This window comes from Micropterus salmoides, unplaced genomic scaffold (genome assembly GCF_014851395.1).
Source record: "Micropterus salmoides isolate LMB-PRFRI ecotype aquatic unplaced genomic scaffold, ASM1485139v1 Ms_hic_scaffold_17, whole genome shotgun sequence".
Lineage (NCBI taxonomy): Eukaryota > Metazoa > Chordata > Actinopteri > Centrarchiformes > Centrarchidae > Micropterus > Micropterus salmoides.
In genome coordinates this window covers 11699651-11721179 of record NW_024040817.1, presented here as the reverse complement: position 1 = coordinate 11721179, position 21529 = coordinate 11699651, and the positions used below count along the sequence as shown (strand labels likewise).

The following is a 21529-nucleotide window of genomic DNA, read 5'->3' as shown; positions in this document are numbered from 1 at the left end:
CAGGATGAATTGGAATCACTTTGGTGATCCCCTGCCATTTCATGTTGAGCCGCCATCAGGCCAACATTTTAATTCATCCAATGCTGTGGTTTATGACTAATACCTGCAAAACGTACATTCCCATCACCCTCAGTTGTACTTTGTGTGCTAATTATCAAATGTTAGCACATTTAATGTGTTAGCATGCTAGCAGTTGGCGTCAGAACCCCGCAGTGCCGAAGTACAGCCTTACAGAGCTGTTAGCATCGCTGTAGTAGCTTAGTATTGTTTTTCGTTTTCTCCTGTGAGAAAGTTGAGTTAATATGGAGTTTTTACTTACTACAATGCAAATAAGGTCCATTTGTAAAGACAACTTTTCTTGCTCTTAAAGATGTGTCTTTGGAGCTGGATAAGTTGCTAATTTCAATGGTTTTCTGGGGGGGGGGATTATTTGTGTTGGACACAAATTTTGTAAATGTTTTAAAAGCCTCCTGAAACCTTCTCCTGCCTTATTTGCTTTTTCCTGCTTGGGATTTAAGCATTGCATTTCTGTTTTCCCGTACCACTGTTGGACAATACCTTCGCTCAAATACTTTTTCAGGCCTCTTGTGGATAAGACTGTGTGATTGCCTCCATCTTGGATCACCACTCAGCAACAGAGGTTCCCTGCACAGAGATTTAATGTCATCACTTGACTTTAAAAGAGTAAAGTGTGTCTATTATACAATAGTCTCTGATCACCGAAGGCCACTGGAAACAAGTATGAAAGACACGTCTGGGATCCCAAATCACAAAATAAAAGTGGAGGATAAAACTAGTGTTTTCATTCCTGGTTGTTTGTTGGAAAGCTTTTTAACAATTCAAGTGAATCCACGGCACTCTGTGTGTCCTTTGCTGTAAATCTCCACACTTTGGGACTCCTCTGACTCTTTGTTTCACTTTTTCTTCCTGGTTTAAAGCATAATTGCAGTTTAGAGACTAATGATTTGGTAAGTGGCTAATAATAGGCAGACGAGCCCTTTCATGTCTCTCCATCTCATTAGTAGCCATGGTGATTAGGAAGAGGTCCTGGGGTTAGGAACAGGCGCAGGAGGCCCCATTAGACATCATTAGGGGCCAATGCCAGGAGGGTCTGGAATGAACCCCATGGTGGGGCCCCGCCTATAGCGAGCTGCTCTACCTGCAGGCAGGCCAGCTTAATCCTGGTGTTGTTAAAGCAGTGATTACATTTTTACCTTTGTCAAAGCAGTTACGCCTCAGTTTTGTTTGTTTGTCAAAAGACTCGAAACATCACTAGATTTCTGTGAAAGAGCCAAGAGGCTTTGGGCAAAGGACTAATATGCATCTATCATTATCTTTGAGCCATTACAACGCAATTAATCGAGATAAAGACTTGATTCCAAATCCTTAGGGTCTGTTTGCAGGGTCAAGAAATCATTTCTAATTAGAAATTAATAGGAATTATGTCTTTGCAAGTTGGCGAGTAATTCAGCTTTGGTATATTTTTGCTTTTTATTCCTACTTCTCTTTCTCTTCATCAACAGCATACCCGCTTCTCCAAACTGAATTTTACAACTTTGTTTAACCCTGAGAGGGAATTACGAGGTCAGCGCACTAAAGCCAACCACCCCCCCAAACTCCCAATTCAATCCACACTTGAAAGAGGAAGGTTACATGTTTTGGCACCGAGGCCCGGCTTCTAAATATCTAGAGGACACGGATCTGGCTTTATTCAGATTATGAGAAGGAGAGAGGGCAGAGAATAATTGAAGAGAAACATGAGCTGTAGCACCCAAGGGTGTGTGTGCTTGTGTCATGACTTATGCGCACTGTATGTGTGTGTCTACTCACATGTATGCCTAAAATAAAAGTGTGTAATTGATGTGCAAAGCAAACCCTGTGCTGGATTAGTGGTTCAATTTAGCACGTCTTGGCTGATTTGGCTGATTTTTTTAAGCGAGCTGGCCGTGAGCTGGAGGTCCAGCAGGCTTCTCTTTACAGTGTCTGTGCGTTTCAGCACCGGGGATATGACAGTGTAGCCCATGGGTGCTGCTGGCCGCCCTCGGCCACTGTCACAGCCGAGACTGGTGCTGGAGCAGATGTGGAGCTGAACTGAGGGAAGTGGGTCATGGAGCTGCAGGCTGTGTACAATTCAAACAAGGTCTTATTGTGCACAAGGTAAGTCATGCTCCTTTATTTTTTATTTTTACTCTTTCAGTGTATATGTGTGAAAGAGGGGAGAAGGTGGTTAAGGGTTAACATTACAATAATCTGCCTACCCACAGAAGGCCTCACAGATGACCCCCAGTCCTCCGAGTTCAGTCTATCTCTCCTTCTATCAACGTCCTCTGTAGCTGTCTTTTGTAACTTGGGTTTTTCCTTTTTTTTAGAGAGATGGAGGGAGAGATGATTTTGCGTGTGACGAGGCCTTGGGCGGACGGCTGTGTTTGATGTATTTTTTATGTGCTTAGGCTACTAGTGAACGAGGGGGAGGGGGAGGGAGGAAGGATGCCTGGAGCTGATGCACTTGAATGGGGATGTTGTTGAAGGAGAAAGAGGGGGGAGGAAGATAGGGATAGAAGTCTGTGTGTGTGTGTGTGTGTGTGTGTGTGTGTGTGTGTGGAAAGAAGGAGGAGGACGCAAGGTTCTTTCTGCCGCCAGCGACGACATGTCAAGGGGATGAGAGCAGGGTGGAGAGAGACAGTGAACACTTGTTAAGTCTGTCTGATGTAACCTCTCTATAACACACAGACACACACACACACACACCTCTAGAAAACACACACACATTCGGCTGCCATGCCCTTAGATTTGAGATTGACAATCACAAAAGCAGCCAGTCGCCACTTTGGAGAAATATCACGCATGCAACAAATCCTGCAGCCCTCCCTTTGCAGGGACTTGAGATATGACGTTTCCTATCAGTGTTGCATTGTGGGTAACAGTTCTGATGCCTTAAGCGCACCTGTAATTGAAGATATCTGCTGTGATAACATTTATTTTTAAATCCATCCTCTGACACTTAAGCTTGATGTTGAAATGTTCAATGCCTACCAGAAAGTGTTGTTATTGACTGTTGTGATTTGTCTTGTCTACTTCAAATTCCCCGTGGGACTTTCTCCATTTCCCAGAATGCTGTTTGATGACCACCAGAAGATGGGCATGACCTTGCCTGTTGACTTTAATAAGGAGAAGTTGGAGAGAGAGAGAGAAACAGCCCATTAAAACCAACATATCATTTTTTAGGGATCCAAGCAACGAAGCTGCTGGAGCCCTATTGGTTTTGTTCTCATTATTTTTCTTTCTTTGTTTCTTTCTTTCTTTCTTTTCTCCGCTAAAAGTGTTTGGGCAGCAAAAAAATGCTGCACGAAAACTCACTAAATTGGCAGGTGGGTTTCAAATTCCACCCACTTCTCACAGACTTCATGGTAGCGCTATAACAACTAACTTTACTTTTTGCATCTCGAACATTATCTCGAAAATGGCTTAGTTTACAGTTTACAGTCAACTATTTACGAATAGGGGCGGCATTAGTTTAGTCTTTTGGGACTTGGCTTGGAAACCGGTGGGTCGCAGGATCGAGTTCAACGCAAACCAATACCGAAGGTGCCCCCTGAGCCAGGCCCTGAACCCTAAACCGCTCCCCGGGCGCCTTATGATGGCAGCCCACTGCTCCTAAAAAGGATGGGTTAAATGCAGAGAACCAATGTCCCCTTCCCCCACCCTTTTTTCAAGAATTTCCCCTTGGGGATCAATAAAGTATTTCTGATTCTGTAACTTCATGTGCATTTTTGCTCCAATGTTCTTCTGCTCTAAAAATGTCAAATTATGCGACTTTATATCACTTTTCTCTAAAATCAAATTGGCTTAACCTATTGCGAAGCTCGGACCAAGTAGCCTATCTGAAAATACGTTGCATGTTTGGTTACAATAGCTTAAGCCAATTTGCCTTTGGTGTGAGAGACCTGGGTTCAATCCCCCACTGTGACCCATCCAGCAATGTGTCCCTGAGCAAGACACTCAACCCCTAGTTGCTCCAGAGGCGTGCGACCTCTGACATGTATAGAAATTGTAAGTCAGCTAAAATGAATAAATGTAAAATGTAAATGTCGGACCCCTGGTCGGACCTCAGTTAGAGCGAGTCCTATACTGCACTGTGATTGGCCAACTGTGTATTCGGGGCGTGGCTTAGCGAAGGGTCAATTCGCTGAATGGATTCGTACAAAATTCGGTTTGTACGATCTAGGGTCACTACCTACTCAGTTGATGCATAAAAATTGGTAATGATTGCTAAAGGTGGGCATGGCTTTCAAAACAAATGTAAATTTCTAGATATTTCTTCTTCCAAATTCCAAATCCAAGAAAATCACCCCTAAGTCCTAGAGAGCTGAAATTATCTCAACACATCTACTGATATGTGACAAACGTTTGCCTCACTGCAACCTATGGTCAATTCAGAAGTTACTCTATATTTTTTAGAATATGCTAAATCAATTAACATCTATATCTTCACAAGTCTTCGTTCAAACGCTACCAAAATCGACAAAGACATTCTCTAGACAGCCAACATCAAGAGTTTGAAAGGGTTTTCAGATCGATCAAAAGGTGAGCCTGCAGTGATATTCAGTATCTTGCTACTTGTACACTATGCACAACATTTTCTTTTTGCTCAGTTTTGGATCAAATGGCACCAAAATAATTGACAACACACCCAAAACCAACAGAATGATGTATGAATTTTATCACCAACATCTAGACTGTTGTCGGCATTTTAAGTTTAAACTGACAAAAATATCCGAGTCAGGCGCATGTGACGTCACTACCTCAGCTGAGAAGTTGTGGGGGAACAGCCTCTCGCCAGTAGCTCAGTCAGAAAGTCACCTACTCTGGAGATCAGAAGTTCCAGGTTTCAAATCCGCAGAGTCAGACTTGCTGACTTTGGGGGTGTTCAGATAATAGAGAATCTAAGTTCTCAATTTTATTTGGATCACTTGACACTTTCATCTTATTTACGCTGCTAAAAAGTGTTTGTGCAGCTCAAACTTTAAAACTTTGAAACACAAATTTTGTAGGTGGGTCGAACCTTTCACCTAATCAGTCAGGTACATATAATGACACTCTTTGATCTCAAGGTGATGCTGTAAAAATCAAGTTTGCGTTTTCGCAATTTTCTCAAAGACTAAATTCTTTCATCACTTTAATCTCTTAAGTCATCTGCATCTGTTCTTCTCTGAAAATGTCAAATGTTGCATTTTTCACAACTTGCTTGGATCCCCATCATTGCTGCTTGCGGCTATATTGTATGTTTGTTTTTTCCAGTGAGTGAAAGCTAGTTTTGTCCCTTGTTCGAGTCACAAGTCTGATCTTGATAACCTTTCTCTGTTTCTCATATGATGAAATTCCCCTATAAAACCCTACAACAGACTGTCATGTAAAAATCTGTGACATTGTTCTTTCTCTGCAAATTTTAAATAACTTGCATTGTCTATTCCATATTAATATATTTCTACATTTATTTATGTCAACTGTATGTTTGTCTACACGTAGCACCTTATCACCAAGCAAATTCCTCGTATAAAACACTACTTGGCAATAAAGCTCCTTCTGATTCTGATTGTGATTCTGATTCTTCTGATTACAGAACAGGTGCTAAAATCTACCATGCAAGCCCATATAAAATAGGAGTGACATCATAACATAAAACCAAGGTTACAACTAGACTAAATTTGGTTGACTGGCTTTTTAAACATCTGGGTTTTATAGATCATAACCATTATATAGCTATATATTATACTATATACTATATTATATTAGCTATTATATTTAACAACATTTTAAACATGCTCCAAACAGTTTCATATTTCAAAAAATATTACATTAGTTATTACATTAATTATCAAAAGGACATATAGATCAGTCTAAATGTGTGTGATTTGGTTTAAGACATTTTACAGATTTTCTACATTCCAAGAGATTAATAAATACCATAGGATAGACCTTTATTATGTAATTGGTGTGGTCTGTGCTGTCAAACAGTAATATTAGGCTGCCTTGACTCAATTCTTTCTGTCTATGTGATCATATGTCATAATCATGATCCCATAGGCATCCAGGACTTGAGCAAAACTGACCTGGTCATCTAAAGGTGGGGCACTTTATCTGAGGGGAGGCCCACAGTCTCAGACTTTGAAAAGTCCTTCTGTACATTATTAAACACTTAAAGATGTCCTTCTAGCTTCTTACAACTACTTTATAGGATGTTATGGACCATTTAGTAAATGTTTGTGTGCTTTTATGAAAGCTAAATGGGTTAAAGTAAAGTGTTACCACCAAAAATGTAACTTTTAAACCACATTTTTCCCAGTTTTAAGTGCTTCATTGTTGTTACATTAGTCTAGAAACACTAATTGCGTCTACTGTTTGTCTACTGTTTATGCCCGAAAAAACTTAAACAGCCCAGGATGTCACTGCCGTGCTTAGGTTAACACCATGCCATCACGTGGGTGTTAGGGCTGTGGCCTGTTGTCGTGCATTCAGACTTAATAGCAAGGACCTCACAGTAACATGACAGCCTCCTCTGTCCTCACATTGTTCCTGTTCATTCTCCACGGCTTCCCCTTTCCTGCAGTCCCAGCCCAGTTTAGGAAGTGTTGTTATTCAGCCGGTCCCTTTTTTCCCAGGATCACGGTGGCAGTGAGAGGATGGGAGGAGGAGAGAGGAAGATAAACATCACACAGGAGCGTCGGAGGAGGGGGGAGAAAATTGGGAGGGCGCAGTGTCCAGCTTCTCCACCGAACAGCAAACCAGCAGAAAGGTAAGAACACACCAGAACCTCATGCAAATTTATTCACGCTGGTCTGTGGCCGTCATTTGACTTACACAACCAGCAAATAGGAGATGAAAGGAAAGGTCTGAGGTTGATTTTACTGAGAAGCAGTAGCGAGGAGACAGCACTGACATGGGGTGAGCGTTACATAACGCGCAACGTAGCCTACATGAAATATTCTTGTTATTTTTCTGCGTTTTTGTCCAATTTTACCGCCTTAAGAGGAAATGTCGACTATTTTTTTAACCACGGGGTTTCGCCGTAGATGGATTAGAATATAAAACTCGTGTTTTGTGTTTTATTTTAACCTTATACCTATTCATCACTAAGCCGTAAATATGCAACCACTGAGCGCCATTGGTCGCCTTTTTGATGTTTTCTGCCGTCGTCCATGCAAACACAGACATCTCTTTGTACAGATAAGAAACATCCACCCAGCAGCAGGACTGTTTCGGTATTATTTTTCTCTTTTTGTCATCGCGTGCTGTTGTTTTTGCATTGATAAAATCCTATTTATAGAAATCTATTCCTCATCACACTGTGCTTTATTCTAAGACCCTATGGGTTATTTAACTCTCTAACTTAAAAAATCAGCTCTGATGCGGTAAATGTGTCGATTTTACACAGATAATCAATGTTTTCTCCTCGTGATCGCCGGACGTCAGTCTGTGCCTGCTGCACGCGCGCTCCCGATGAAGCCACAGTCGCTGTCCTTCAGCACCACGTGAACGCGCGTGCACAGGGGAGGAGAGGAGAGTTTTTGATTGACAGCAGCCTGAAGTCAGGATTAGTGAAATTTCCATTCTGAGGAGACATGTAAATATTTGATGCTAATAGAAGTGGAGTGTGCAGACCAGCCTGTAGTTCTAGACATTATAAACAAGGAGTTTGGTGTGAACTGGATGTCTGTGTGTGTGTGTGTGTGTGTGTGTGTGTGTGTGTGTGTGTGAGAGTAGTATTCAGGTTACAATTAGGTTAAGGTCAGGGTTAGGGTAACAGGGTAGAGGAACAGACGTGTGTAAACTTGATTTAACTTCCCTCTTCTCCTCAGTGTTGTTGCTTTGGCTCATCTGTGTATGTTCATATATAAATCTCTTTTGTTTTTAATCTAGCTAGCCTAGTCTTTGACCACAAATTGTATGTGCTTTATATTTCTGCTGAACATTTCAAGTGTTCCGTAGCTTTTTTGGCCTCCCAGTGACCTTGCTTATGTATCTTCTACTCAGCTGCTGATTTTTACAAACTAATGTTTGTACACAATATCACCTTGCTGACAATAGGCTGTCAAAGTCACTTCTATAGTTGGCTGATTATGCAGTTGAAAGCTTGGCTTTTTTCGAGACCTCTTGAGCTTCTGGAAAGGGCCATTATCCAAGAGTGGAAAGTGGCACACAGGATTGGATTAATTAGCTATGTTTTGTTTGTAAATCAAACTTGTGAGACAAACAACAAGAAAACAGAGGTGTTGTGAAGAGGACAGTGTGAATTTAGTAATTTGATCCATAAAGAGGGTTCCTGTTATGAATCAGATGTTGGAGTTTCCCCACTAAAAACAGCGTAGAGGTTTACAAAACCCGCTCTGTGCTTCTGATCACTAGATATCAGTTGTTTGCTGGATAACATTTGAAATCTTTGGATATTATCGATATAATATGTCATCTGGTACAGATACCAAAATGCTACAGTTGAACATTTTTCAGCTTATAGTAACAGCTGAGGTACAGGCAGGGAAAATCAGGGAGAGAGGAGTACAACATACAACAAAGGTCCCAGAATTAAACTGGGATACGTTGCAGTTACATGGTATGGCGTCTCAACCACTAGGCCACCAGGACGCTTAAGTATTGACACATTTCAGGTGATGCAAAACATTGAGGTTTATTACCCAATTCCATGCAACTTGATTTTTGTATTGTACTGATGTCAAGTTAAACTTTTGCTGCATAGGAGGTAGGAAAAACTTAGTTTGTACAGATAATTTCAAGTAAAACACAAGAGCTCAAGTGTCTCAATGTTCTGTCCCTTGTGATTTCAGTGAGTCTCAGTCGAGGTCAGTGATGCTTCACCATCAGGATCAACCTCTGAACTCGGCCTATGGAGGCTCCAACAATGGCTCTTCTTCCTCGCTGCGAAACAGGAAGTGTGACAAAGATGGCAACTTCAACATCCTGCCAGGCAAAGATGATGAGGGCTTCACAGGCAATGGAGGAGGAGATGAGAACCGAAACCAGACTCGTCCCCGCAACCTGGGCCCACTGGGTCGTGACCCACCAAACTCCTTGCCGTCTACAGGGTATCACCACAACTCAGGGCTTCTGTCACCACGCTCCCGCCTGCCCTGCTGGAGCCCCCTGGAGCCCCTGCCCGAGATCGAGAGCGGGGATGATACTTATGGCCGAGTACCCCCTGATGGAGCGGAGGAAGGTAGGATGGAGGAAGAGGTGAGAAGGGTAATGATGATCCACAATGAGGAGAAGCAGAGAGAGAAAAAGGAGCTGCAGAGGAGGAAAAGCAGCTTGGGTTTCAGAGGAAGCGAGGAAGAGGAAGACGAGGATGAGGATGATCCGGGCTTGGATGAAGGTGACGAATGGGGCGACAGCGATTCTGAGTCCGAGTTCAGCAATCGTTCTGGCTGCAGCATGTCCTCTCACAACATGGACAGTGGAGGCGAAGGGATGCTCATGGGAGGCTGGGACCGCATCGGAGTTGGGGAACCAAAATCCAACCACCAGGAAAATGACCCAACCAGAAACGGCAACAGAGAACCAGCTGGAAGACGCAGGAGCTTCGGCCGCAAGTCGCTGACAGGAAGCAACCTGGGAAATCTTCTGGAGGAAGGAACAGAAGAGCAAGGCAATGATGATCGGTCTTCAGACTCAGACGGCGAGCTGCCAGAGCTAATGGACGCAGTGTGGACGCTGCGAGACCGCGAGCGCTTCAAGGCCCAGGAGATGGAGAAGCACCAGGTACAGCTGACCATGTACCGCCGCTTGGCGCTGATCCGCTGGGTCCGCACTCTGCAGAGCCGCATTCAGGAGCAGCAGAACCGCCTGCAGTCCAGCTTCGACGTCATCCTCACACAGAGGAAGGAACTGCTGCGCATGGGCGCCGCTGCCGCCGTGGCCAACGCCACACCCGCTGCCGCTGTCAGCCAGTCATAGAGAGAAGAACTGAAACAGGGAGTGGTGAAAAACTGCATTTTTTCTATTTGCTTCTATCCTAAAGACATTTCCAATGAATAAAATGACAATCTCCCAACATCCTTTCACACATTTTTAAGCTTCATACTCATGTTGCTGATTGTAATGACACAAACACTTGTGTTTTTGTTGATTTTCTTTACTAATGTCCCACCTAGAGCATCAATAAATGTATCTGACTCATCTTCAGTAAACTAAAGACTGGACTTAACCCCTGTATCTACACCAAAAACCGAAATGTATGACTTTGGATGTGGTCAAAGCAATGAGATAATGAACACTTTAATGTTTGAGAATAATGGCATGTTTATATAAAAAATAATCTGTGTGTATGCTGTTCTTCTTTGTCTTGACCTTTGTGTATAAAACGTGTGTCTACTGAAAACGTATTAGAAAACAGCAGATTTTACATTGCTAGAAATTATTTATACCCTGAGATCATGCTGTAAATATAGAGAGATAATAAGTACATTAAAAGAATAAAAACATTTTTTGTGTCCCTGTTTGTTAGCACACTCATAAGCCCTTTAACACACATTTTAATAGATTAATCTGAGGGGAAGTCCAAGGAGTTTGCTGATAGAACCCTTCAAGAGCCTGTGAGCCTTCATTTCATTCCAGATCAGCATGATGATTTCAAGGAGCAGGTTTATCAAAGCCCCCTCAGTGCAGATATGACTAAAGAAGGGCATTTTTTTATCTTCTATTGCTGTACTTGCTGTACTGGAGCCCTCCGGCAAATGACCTTTCAGCTAACAATTGCCTCTTTGTCAGCTGAACAAAGTTGGTTTGTATCGGCTCATCACACGGGGTTGGGGAGCGTGTTCTGCAGGGAGTGTGATAGCCGTGTGAGGCTCAAGCGTCAATCTTTGCGGGCATGGCTGCTGCCGCGGGCACTCCGAGATCATCTCACCTCTTTTCCGTGTGTGTTGTATGTGTGTTCAGAGAGATACCAGCCGCGTTGCCACCCTATAATCTCCATCCTGAGCGAGTCGCAGGGGGGCCCCCGGGGAGCCTGTCAGTCTGCGCCCCGGGGCCCTGCAGGTCCAATCCGGCCGCGGAGAACAGACGCCGGTCCGGTTGCGCGCGGGAGAGCCAAACCCCGGGGCAAGTTTGGGGATAATCCCCGACTATGCCGCCTAACTAACTCCCGTTTATTTTCTAAGCTTATCGCCTCTCTTGGACGCAGGCCGTGAAAGTCTGAGTCAATTTACATATTGATCCCTTGTTTTATGGCTGAAGGTGGATGTTTGAGAGGCATCAAAGCACGAGCAGAACATGTTTACATCGGAATAGGGACTTGTAGGCGCCGTGCAAGCAGCCACCTCTAAAGAAAAGGACACCGAGGAGGAACAAACACGCTTTTTGATGGATTTTGTAATCCACCGAGACGTGATTTCAGGGTATAGGAACAGGAGAGGTTATAAATTCATTCAAACAAAGCGCATGAAACACTGAGATAAACACTTTCATTTACGCAGGGAAAGTGCGATCTGATCAGTTTCAGCTCAGGAAAAAGTATTTAATAAAGAGTAAAGAGTAATGAGAATGTTTTACTTTCAGGTACTTTCAGTGGCATATTAAAATATCACCTGGTGATGGTGATTAATGAATAATAATGCACTCTTCATAACGAGTTTAAAAGGTATAATTAATTGTTTCATTTATGTTATGTTAATAAATAATTTACCAACAGTTTATTGATGAGTGCAACTTTTGCCATAAAAAGCTTCTCTTGCTTGGTGAGTTATTAATAGGTAACCTAAGTAATTAATTAAAGCTAAATAAAAACTTTCTAAAAAGTGGTCCAATTTGCAGCCATAAAAGTCAATTAGTAGCCTAAATATAAAAAATAAGGATCACATGTTTTTAATTTCTAATAAGCAAAAGTTAGTAAGTCATCTGTACCTATAGTTCACACAACAAATTGCTGAAAAGTTATATAAATGTAAGGACTTGCTCTTTACCAGCTCTTTTCAAAGGGTCAGAGGTCAAACGGTCCCATGAGCAGATCTCCCTGGTGACCTAAAGACCTAAAAAGACAAAGAAAATGCACAGGATATACAAGCTGCATACACACCATGCAGCAATACAGATTTTCCACAACAAGGCCTAACCAACATTTGTTCTTGTTGATGACTTATAACTCATCTAAATGATTATGCTTTATTCATTATCATTTAGCCATTAGTTAAAACGTATAAATGGTGCCATACTAGAAAGTGGCCCCTACATTTCCAAGAGAAAGACGACTCCATAATATTTATATCCATTTTACTTTTCTTTTCTTTTTTTGAATTATGTAAACTAGTATCTGTACTTCCCTCACGCTGAACACATTACTCGGTCGTGGTGTGACCGCCGAGACTCCTGCTGCGGGCGCACTGACGGCGCATTGCGCACACAAGAGTGCGCCTCTGTCTGTTCCTGCAAAGCCGCTAATTCAGTCAGTAATAAAACGAGGAAGGAAAACAAGACATAAAACCGACAGGTACGATGTTAGATGTTTTTTTTCATTGCAAAACTTGCTAGGGAGCAGAGAGGTGCGCACAGCTGGGCCTTGTGCCACCCCCACAGAGTGCCAGGAAGAGGATCTGCATTTGTCTGTTTTGTAACAACACCTTCTGCGCCTCCAAACAACAGTGAAACCACAAAATGCCTACGTTTCAGTGCAAAGGATTTGTAAGTTTTTTTTCTCCACTGCAATGTCTTTATCCCACACAATACATCTACTTAAACATAGTATTTAGGGTTTCTAATCTTAAGTATCACTAAAGAAATCACAAAGTGACGTTCTTGTACAAGAACTTTGTGATTTCTTTTGTTTTATTTTTTTTACACATTTCCAAAACAAAAACACAACATGAAAACCATTAATTCATTTCGTACTTATCACTTCAGTGTTGAAAAATACACAAATATGAGCTGCCATCTGTAACAAAACAAGACATATTCTATAGATTGAAAAGGTGCCAGCAAGAGAAAATTTTGTTTATTAGCCTACCTGACTCCTTAACACCAGCTCTAAGAAAATATACATACCATATTAAAGGAGTTACCAGGTTGTTCCTGGCATTTATTCAAATTATAAATTAGGCTGCAAGTGACTGAAAAACCATCTTTTCAAAGCCACAGTGAAGATGAACTTTATATTCTATTACACTGCAGTAGAACAGAGAAATGTGTTTCAATCACGATTCAGAAAGGTAGGGTCAGTAGGCATACTAAACAAGTACCTATTTTAAGATTCTCCATCTGTCTGGGTTGACCTCAGATTCCCTGAACTGTGACCTGACCTAGTTCTTCTCACACTTCAAGAACAAAACAATATTTCCCCAAACTTTCCGTGCTGAAAACATCTTTAAATCCCCCATGTCAAATTCCTCTTTTTTCCGCACTTCATGGACGCACACACAAGCTTCTTTGTGAGGATAACAGCAGTAAAACAGCGTCCACTAGGGGGAGACACTCCATCACAGACACACTCCTGTCAGCCCGTCACCTGCTGTTGTTCCCGTGTTTTGGCGCCAGGGGGCGGCAGTGTGTACATGGCCGGATCATCCAGCCAGTGGTGCACTTAACAGGGGACCACCTGGGATCCATAAAAGGGTTCCCATTGGGAAGATTGTTTTTCACGACATGTTGAATGATATAATGTAGCAGCTCCCAACCTGAGATCAGGACCGAGATAAATCAGAGGGGCCATGAACAGGATAGGAAAGGTGAAAAAACATATTTATATTATTATGATTGTTTTTCAGATGTTCCTCTTATCTTTGCTTTATTTTTTTGAGAAAAAATATTCCCATGAAACAAGGAAAAACCTCGGGACTGGTCACAAGCTGTAGACTTAATATGCAATGAGCGGTCAGGGGTCACAATCCAAAATGGTTGGGAAACTGATAAAATGCACATGGTTGATTGTTTTATAATTACAGTTAATTTAACAGTTCGTTTTTAAAGTTTAGGGCAGTCCACCTTTCTTTCTACCATTTCCTGAAATTATACAGACATCTTTTAAGAAAGAAAGAAAGAAAGAAAGAAAAGACAAATTACTGACAACTTTATTGTAATTATCATGGTCACATAGATTATTTATACAGGGAATGTTATGCCCATAAATTGAGTGTGTTGGTCTGCCTCCCTTTCTACCACTTCCACTGATTATACAGATATTATTTTTGTCCTAACTTGCTTGAAAAGAAAGAAAATGTTTGACAATTTTGTGGTTTGCTTTACAATGGCAGAGGGTATTTATACATCCTGCAGGAAATGTTATGTCCATGTACTAAGTGAGTTTTCTCAGGTTATACAGAATTTTCTTTAGTCTCAAATTGCTTGAAAAGAAAGAACATTCTTTAGGAAATGATATGCCTGTGTTCAGCACAAACAAATGCTGTAAAATGTGTTTGTGAAAATCTAAAATATCTGTGACATCAGCCTGATATTGTGTTGCTGGTCCTTTATGAACAAGTTTTTTTTATTACATCCTTTATTATAAATTGTCTGACTGTATTATATACTGCATTGTACTGTCTCAGCTTGTTACAGCTCTACATTGACGCTTTGATGTTTACGCTGAGGGGATTTATTCAAAATTGTGTCAACTATAATTTAAAATAAAGTTCTGTTGTTTCCAGCTATATTTGGCTGCACACACACTAAAAACCACTGTGTCAAAATTGATCCAAAGATGCAAAACTGGGTTAACTTTAAACATGAACCACCCAAGCCAATGGGTTGTTTTTGGTGTTTTTTCTTATGACAGTTGGGTCATTTGAACAAACTAAAGGTATCATCGCAAACTGATTTACTCTGCTGTGGCTCTTTTTAAACTTACATGTTAATATTTTGTTACTGATTGTTAATAATACGTGTATCCTTTACATGTTTAAATGTCATATTCACATAATTTCGTAGCCCATCATGTACATCACTATCACAGTGTTAAGTCAGTCCAAAACTGGGTTAATGTTGAAAAATATTCCTCTACATCAGCTTTCTTTTTCACATTTGTAATCAATGAACACTGAACAAAACGAGCAAAAAATAATGTTCTTTGTCAAGATTCACCTCATCTCTGGACTGTAATGAAAGCAGGCCTTGATATTTTGCGCATTCATGGCTGTGTAAAGCTTTAATTCTCCCTGCTGTCAGATTTACCTTCCTGTCTACAGTAGCTTCAGACAGCTGTGGCTGTATAGAGTCCTTTCAGATCAAGATTCCTCAGGACAAAATCTGAGGTCTGCAGTCTTGGATGCCCTTGACATGAAAAAGTTTGGGAATCCCTGCCGCAGCCTGGGCTTTAGCTGTTGTGTGGAGCTTTTTGAACACAGATATACATATATACCCTATCATACTCTCTCTCTCCCCTTCTTCCCTCTGCCTGATGTAGTGTGACAGTGTGTTCGCCCGCAGCACTCTTCTGGCGTGGAAACAATCAGCTTTGACAGAAAGGGGGTGGTGGTGGGGAGGACAGAGCGAGGCAGAGGAGTAGGGAGGGATGAAGGGAGTGGGAGGGGTGAGGGTGGGTGGAAGGGAGGCTGCGGCCCGAGGCCTGTGTATGATGAACTGGATAGAAAGACCTGTCGTCAGAAGAGAAACAACACAACACAGATAGATAGATAGATAGATAGATAGATAGATAGATAGATAGATAGATAGATATAGGAGTATGAAATCATATTTAACGACTATTACGAAATATTTCCTTTTTTAGTGAACATTTGGTGAAAATCACAGCCTGAAATAATCAAAAATTAAATACAATGTTAAAAAGATTTGTGAAAATAAGCTTTCTCGAAATGTGTGCCGTTTTGATACAGGCTTAAGCAAAAGGAGCTCTATCTTTTTAAAATGAACAACAAAAAATTCAGACACAGTTACTTTAAATGAATGTAGTCATTTATGGGCATTTTAACTCCCCATTCCCATTTCAAGGAATGGGGAGTTGTTATGTGTATAAATTGTGTGTTTTTTTGTTTTGTTTTTTAGATTTGCTCAAACTTTTTGGCTGTTCTTAATTCCTGTTCTATTGTCTAAATGTCACTACTGTGTGAGTTTGCATTAATACAATTATCAAGCTGGGATTTTGGCTAAAGCTCACTCAAAAAAGAGATTTAGATCTCAAGAGGACCTGTTAAATTAAGTTAAAATAAAAAAAAACGAAACAAATGTGTTAAGTATAATTCAAAGAGAAATGAGAACCTTCCCATATGAATTACACAGAAGGGAAATGTACCTGTTTAATTAAATTCCTAATTGTATTCAACTATTAATTATCATTTCACATTCTTTTGCTCACTACAGCAGAGCCCAATTATTGACTTTAAATAAATCACAGTCTCATGAACAACAGATTTAGAAAATCAAATTGCTCTTGTCACCCATTGTGCTCTAAATTGGATAATTTGACTTGACTTAAAGCCTAAATTGAAAACCACGGACAGATTAAACACTTTAAAAGACAAAAAACAGGTCAAAATGGGAAATTGTGTTATCTAAACATCTAATAATGTGTTGTAACAACCTGTTGACTGAAACAAAAAAACACACACCATTTAAGGCCTTCATGACCTGAGTGTCACCCACTTGACTCTCTTGGCTAATTCAGTTAAAGCAGTCAGGTCCATTATGAGGGCCCCTCTCAAGACACAGAAACGTGTCAATGTTTGATTCCAGGACTTGAAGCTTGTGTGTGTGTGTGTGTGTGTGCGCGTGTGTGAGGAGGAGGAGGGGTGTGCGCTGATGGTTCAGCTGCCTCGTCTGCTATAACCAGCTAATAAATATGAAAACAGCAGGTTAAAACTTTTTCATTCGTCCCGTGCCTGAAAGGATTATACCCTTCTATAGAGTCCCGTGAAAAATCCCCCAAACCTCATAATGCCCAATGTTGTCCCATAAAACTGTGTTGGACAAAAGAGGGAGAAAGGGGGCTTTTTCACGCATAAGGGGTTTTCTCAAGAGCACACTGAGGGGAGCCCCGGCCGGGACCCGCCCATAGATTATCTGGCTGTCGGTGAAAGCACGGCTGGGAGCGGCAGGTGCGTGTGCCAGGCACGGGGGGTCGCGGGGGCCCGGTGACCATGCAAAGGGTGGTGAACTGTGGAGAATGCTACGCAGCTGCCAGGCAGGAATGTTTGCAGATTGTCACTTCCATTTAACTTGCTCTTTTTTCTTTTCTCTCCTCCCTTCCACCCCGACCCAGAGCCGGAGCTGGTCTCCCAGGTTTCCCTCCCACCTTCAAGCCAGCAGAGATAGGGCTAAACGGTGACACCCCGTCCACAAAAGCGACAAGAGGCCGGGGTCGTCCCCGCCTCTGCGCCGTGAAATTGTGGATTAAACTGATAAGCAACAAGAGCGGTACAGATCCCACATTTTTCAGGGAGTTTTGTGGGACTTAATGAATGCCAAGCAACTCATAAGGCAGGGTTAACACACTCCTTAACTCCGTCTCCATTTAGTCCCCAGAGGCTTCTCTCATACAGGTTATTGGATTTCAGGTTTGTGAACATCAACATATGGTGGGCTGTAGATGAAGCTGAAGCTGTTTAATAATGCAACTCATGAATTTATCTCCGCAACTTTGCCAATAATTTAATCAAATAACACCAAGAATGCAAATTGTACGCCACCTAAATTCACAAACTAATCTTTTCTCATGTGGCCTCTTGTGGGAGCATCACATCTTATCTTAATTTTCATGCATTTAAGTCTGCGTATTATTACCAGAATTCATTCATCAAAGGAGATAGTTGTCCCCCATGCTGACCCACGTAGGCAGTGTCTATGCCTGGAAATGGCAGCTTTGCACCATACCTTGGTCTCTAATCTCTGCCGTCCAAACTGTGTCCCCTTCCAAACTATGGCCTAAGGCTATGTGTGGGTCCGCGACATAATCCCCCTCAAAACTCTGCAGTCTCTGTTATTCCACTGGGGTTTGGCGAAAGTGCTACACGTCAGAGTGGGACAATGCTGCTTTTTCACACCATCTTCAAGCAAAAAGGGATTAATGTCCCCACCATTATGAATAATGAGAATGAATAACAAACAGCCGGCTGTTTATCCCACATGATGAAATAAAGGAAAGAGTGTCCTTGTGCCTTTTATTGAATTGTGTTACTAGAGGTGACGCACAGCCAACAGATTGGGATGAAATCAGAGAGTTAAGTCACAATCTGATGCTTTAAGCCAAAGTATTGGCACTGAATTTACCCCTTAATTATTATCTAAACATAGAAATTGAATGCTTGTATGTTTGTGTATGCAAAGAAGGCAAAAAAAAAATTATTCACAGCACAAAATAATCAATAATATATTCTCATGATAACAATTAGTGAAGGTGGCCACTAATGACACTGAGGTAATGTCCTCTGTATGTTTTAATTTGTCTTATTTTATTTCTTGTGAATTTGGAAGGAAGGGGTCACAGTCAATTGTTATTATATTATGTACAAATGGCGGGTACTTTAAAGACTTCATATGTTAAACCTTGAGTATTTTAAGCACTCAATTATTATTCCTGGCAGTGTGAAGAAGGTTTTGAGACACCATCTCGATGTGTTGGGAAATACGATTTACAGCAAGTATAAATTAACAGTTAACTTAATAAATATAAAAGGGAAATATACAAAAATCTTCTTTTTTCTTTGTTTTTATTTGAAAGTGTTGCAGGGCGCATTGGAGGAGTGGTGATCTTTGTGTTTTTAAAAATCCTGGGATAACAAGCATGCAAGCTTGACAAATATGAAACATATGAAAATAACTGAAATTTCCCATCTGCAATTAAGTGAGACTGTGTAACTTTTGAAAGAATAAATAACTTCTTCCTCTAACTAATGAAATGTTGAATTCATGAAAAATAAAACATTAACGTTTAATGGTTTTGCTGCTGCAGTCTCACTTGACCTGGTTTGACCAGTAGATTATGTTAGCTAATGTTAGCTAACTTTAAACAGATAGGCTAGTGCTTGGTTTTTGTATCTAGCTTTACTAAGTCAATTCACTGACTTTATGACTCTTATCCACTTAAACTTTGTACACACATTATGTCTGTGAAAATTCTCAGTCATCCAGGTCATAGTTATCCAACGAATGTTCAAGTTAAGGGCATCCGGACTTAGCAGAAGCCTGAAGACGTTTCCTCTCATCTGAGGGGCTTCTTCAGTTCTGACTGACTGGTAGAGGGGCCAAAAGTTACATAGTCTCGCTTTATGTCTGCTCTGCCTTAATATTTCACTTCTTCCCATTTCTGCATAGACTTTTCCAACACACACTGGATTCTAACTCACTCACAGCTGCCAAAAATATGCAATGCAGCTACAAACAAGTCTAGTATCACGACATCGATACATGGGACCATGTGTGAGTGACATTACTCTTAGCGTAACAAAATGGTGGTTAGTGTGACCAAATCAACACAAAACACACACAAATGAAAGTGAGAAATTAGAGAGAATCTGGGTCTCTGCTTAATGTGTCTCCCTTGTGTTGTGGCCTTAACATTCTTTCAAATGTTTACTTGGTTCTTTCCAACAAGCACTAGATTATAACTAAACAAATAATAACCAAAATGTACAATGCAGGAGCAAGAATTTGGCCCCATGAAAGTTATTAATGGCACAATACAAGAAATCAAAGACACAGTTTGACAATAAGTGTTGACAAAAGTGTCTCCTCTGTATCATGGCTTAACATTGCTCTTCCTTGTATCTTATCCTCATTTTGCTCACTATAACATTTACTGGATCATAACTGTGTCCACTGCTGCCAAAATTGACGCTGCTCCCAGCAACAGGAATGGCCTCATGACATCAGTTCATGTGACAAATATGTTAACAACATTGCTCTTAGTAGAAGAAAAAAACCCTAATTATTAATATGAGCAAATCAACAAAGTCAAAAAAAGTTCCAAGGTGTTGACAAAAACCTTCTTTGCATATTTTCCTCTATCTGCCCAGTATTTTCCAACACACACTGGGTCAAATCTCAGTACTGCCAACATGGATAATGGTTTGATAATGCAAATTAGAGTTCAATGCTTTTAGCAAAAAGAACGACGGTCATTGTGACGAAATCCCATGAAAAGAGAGGCATAAAGAACACTCCTAAGTGTTGACAGAATGTCCCATCTTCCTCTCCTTAAAGTGTCTCCTGTGTATCATGGTTTTAACATTTCTGCTTCTTCACATCTTCTCCTCCTTCTTGCTCAGTAGTTTCCAGCACACACTGGATCATAAACTCTGTATCCACAGCTGCCAAAACGGACAATGCAGCTCGGAACAAAAATATGAAAATGAAATATGAAACAGTGGTGTGATAAACTGGTAGATAATCATCTTTTCATTAAACTTTCATCCCCAGTCACTTAAATATTCAAGAGCCCAATTACAGAGCTTGTATCTCTCTCTCTCATTCTCCCTCACTCTCGCTTTTCTTCACAAGAGCAGTCAGGGAGAGAGGGGTGAGTGGCTTAAGGGGTTGAGTGAGAGCATCATTATGGAGCGGTCACACGGGGGGAGAAAGAGAGATGACCCCGTTGTCCCTCACCGAGGACAGGGAGCAGCGGGCCTGACGTGAGGCTGTCCAAATACTGGGATGAGGAGAGAAGGAATAGGGATGGAAAGGCAACGGATAGACATGTGGAGTGTGCAGCCATGCAGGTCTGACGGATGGAGGGATGGTGGGAGACAGAGAAAGAGACAGAAACAGACAGACGAGCTGAGAGAGGAGTATAGATTTTCCAGGCAGATAGTGGAAAGATGTGTGCATCCTGATGAGTGCCACAAACAGGGCGCATGACTCTGTTGTCTGCCTGTTTCTATGTGTGTTGTGTGTGTGTGTGTGTGTGAGTTGTGTAGTGTGTGTAAGTGTGTGTCAGTGTATTAGCAGTCAGAGCACTGAAGCCCACGGGCGATTCCTGTGTGTGCTTGCGATAAAGGGAAAAAGGGAGGAAGTATAACGGGGGGAAGTGGGGCGTGGAGGAGGGGGTGAAGGGGTGGGTGAGAGGAGAGATGAGGAAGTTGGTTGGGGGGGTGGGGGAGTGTGGGTGTGTGTACGTAGAGAGAGAGAGAGAGAGAGAGAGAGATGGAGAGAGAGACAGAAAAGAAGAGAGAGGAAAGAGCATCCAGCAGAGAAGGGAGCTTCCTCTGTGCTGTCAAAGCCTCTGGATCATGTCCCCATTGGTCTTTCACACACACACACACACACACACACACACACACACACACACACATGTTCCCTCACCCAATTGCTCTCTTCTCCCTCAAACCAACCCCTCTCCTCCCTACCTCCCTCTCATGAAAAGAGTGTCTTGGCAGGGTAATTAAGAATGGCCTCTAAACACAGGAGTATGGCAGGAACGCTCCAGATGAAAGTAAATGATTAAAATAATTACAGGCTGAGAGCTGACGAGCCGGAGTGTGGGGTGGCCGCCGGACATTTGTCGGTAATTAGATAATTAATCTGAATGCAAATGATGAGCCCTAACGAAGCAGTCAAGCTGAACCAGCGACAACTGCCGTGA

General features: G+C 41.7%; 1 protein-coding gene across 3 annotated transcripts; it reads left to right on the top strand.

Annotated features, from left to right (window-relative positions):
• The first annotated feature begins 6523 nt into the window (after positions 1–6523).
• On the top strand, positions 6524–10495 carry LOC119908062. Of its 3 annotated transcripts, none has more exons than XM_038725788.1 (2): positions 6524–6793; positions 8841–10495. In XM_038725788.1, the coding sequence occupies exons 1-2, from the start codon at positions 6681–6683 to the stop codon at positions 9964–9966; spliced, it is 1239 nt and encodes a 412-aa protein (XP_038581716.1). In that variant the 5' UTR covers positions 6524–6680; the 3' UTR covers positions 9967–10495. The 3 variants fall into 3 exon arrangements, with proteins under 3 accessions (XP_038581716.1, XP_038581717.1, XP_038581715.1); XM_038725789.1 differs by lacking the exon at positions 6524–6793 and adding an exon at positions 6811–6942; XM_038725787.1 differs by lacking the exon at positions 6524–6793 and adding an exon at positions 6982–7259.
• Positions 10496–21529: the final 11034 nt, after the last annotated feature.

What these genes read in the sequence shown, in the direction of transcription:
- LOC119908062 (XM_038725787.1), top strand. Translation starts at nt 7,144, where the DNA reads ATGCAACCACTGAGCGCCATTGGTCGCCTTTTTGATGTTTTCTGCCGT. An exon ending in CCAGCAGCAGGACTGTTTCG is followed by an intron (nt 7,260 to 8,840) that starts GTATTATTTTTC and finishes TTGTGATTTCAG; the next exon opens with TGAGTCTCAGTCGAGGTCAG.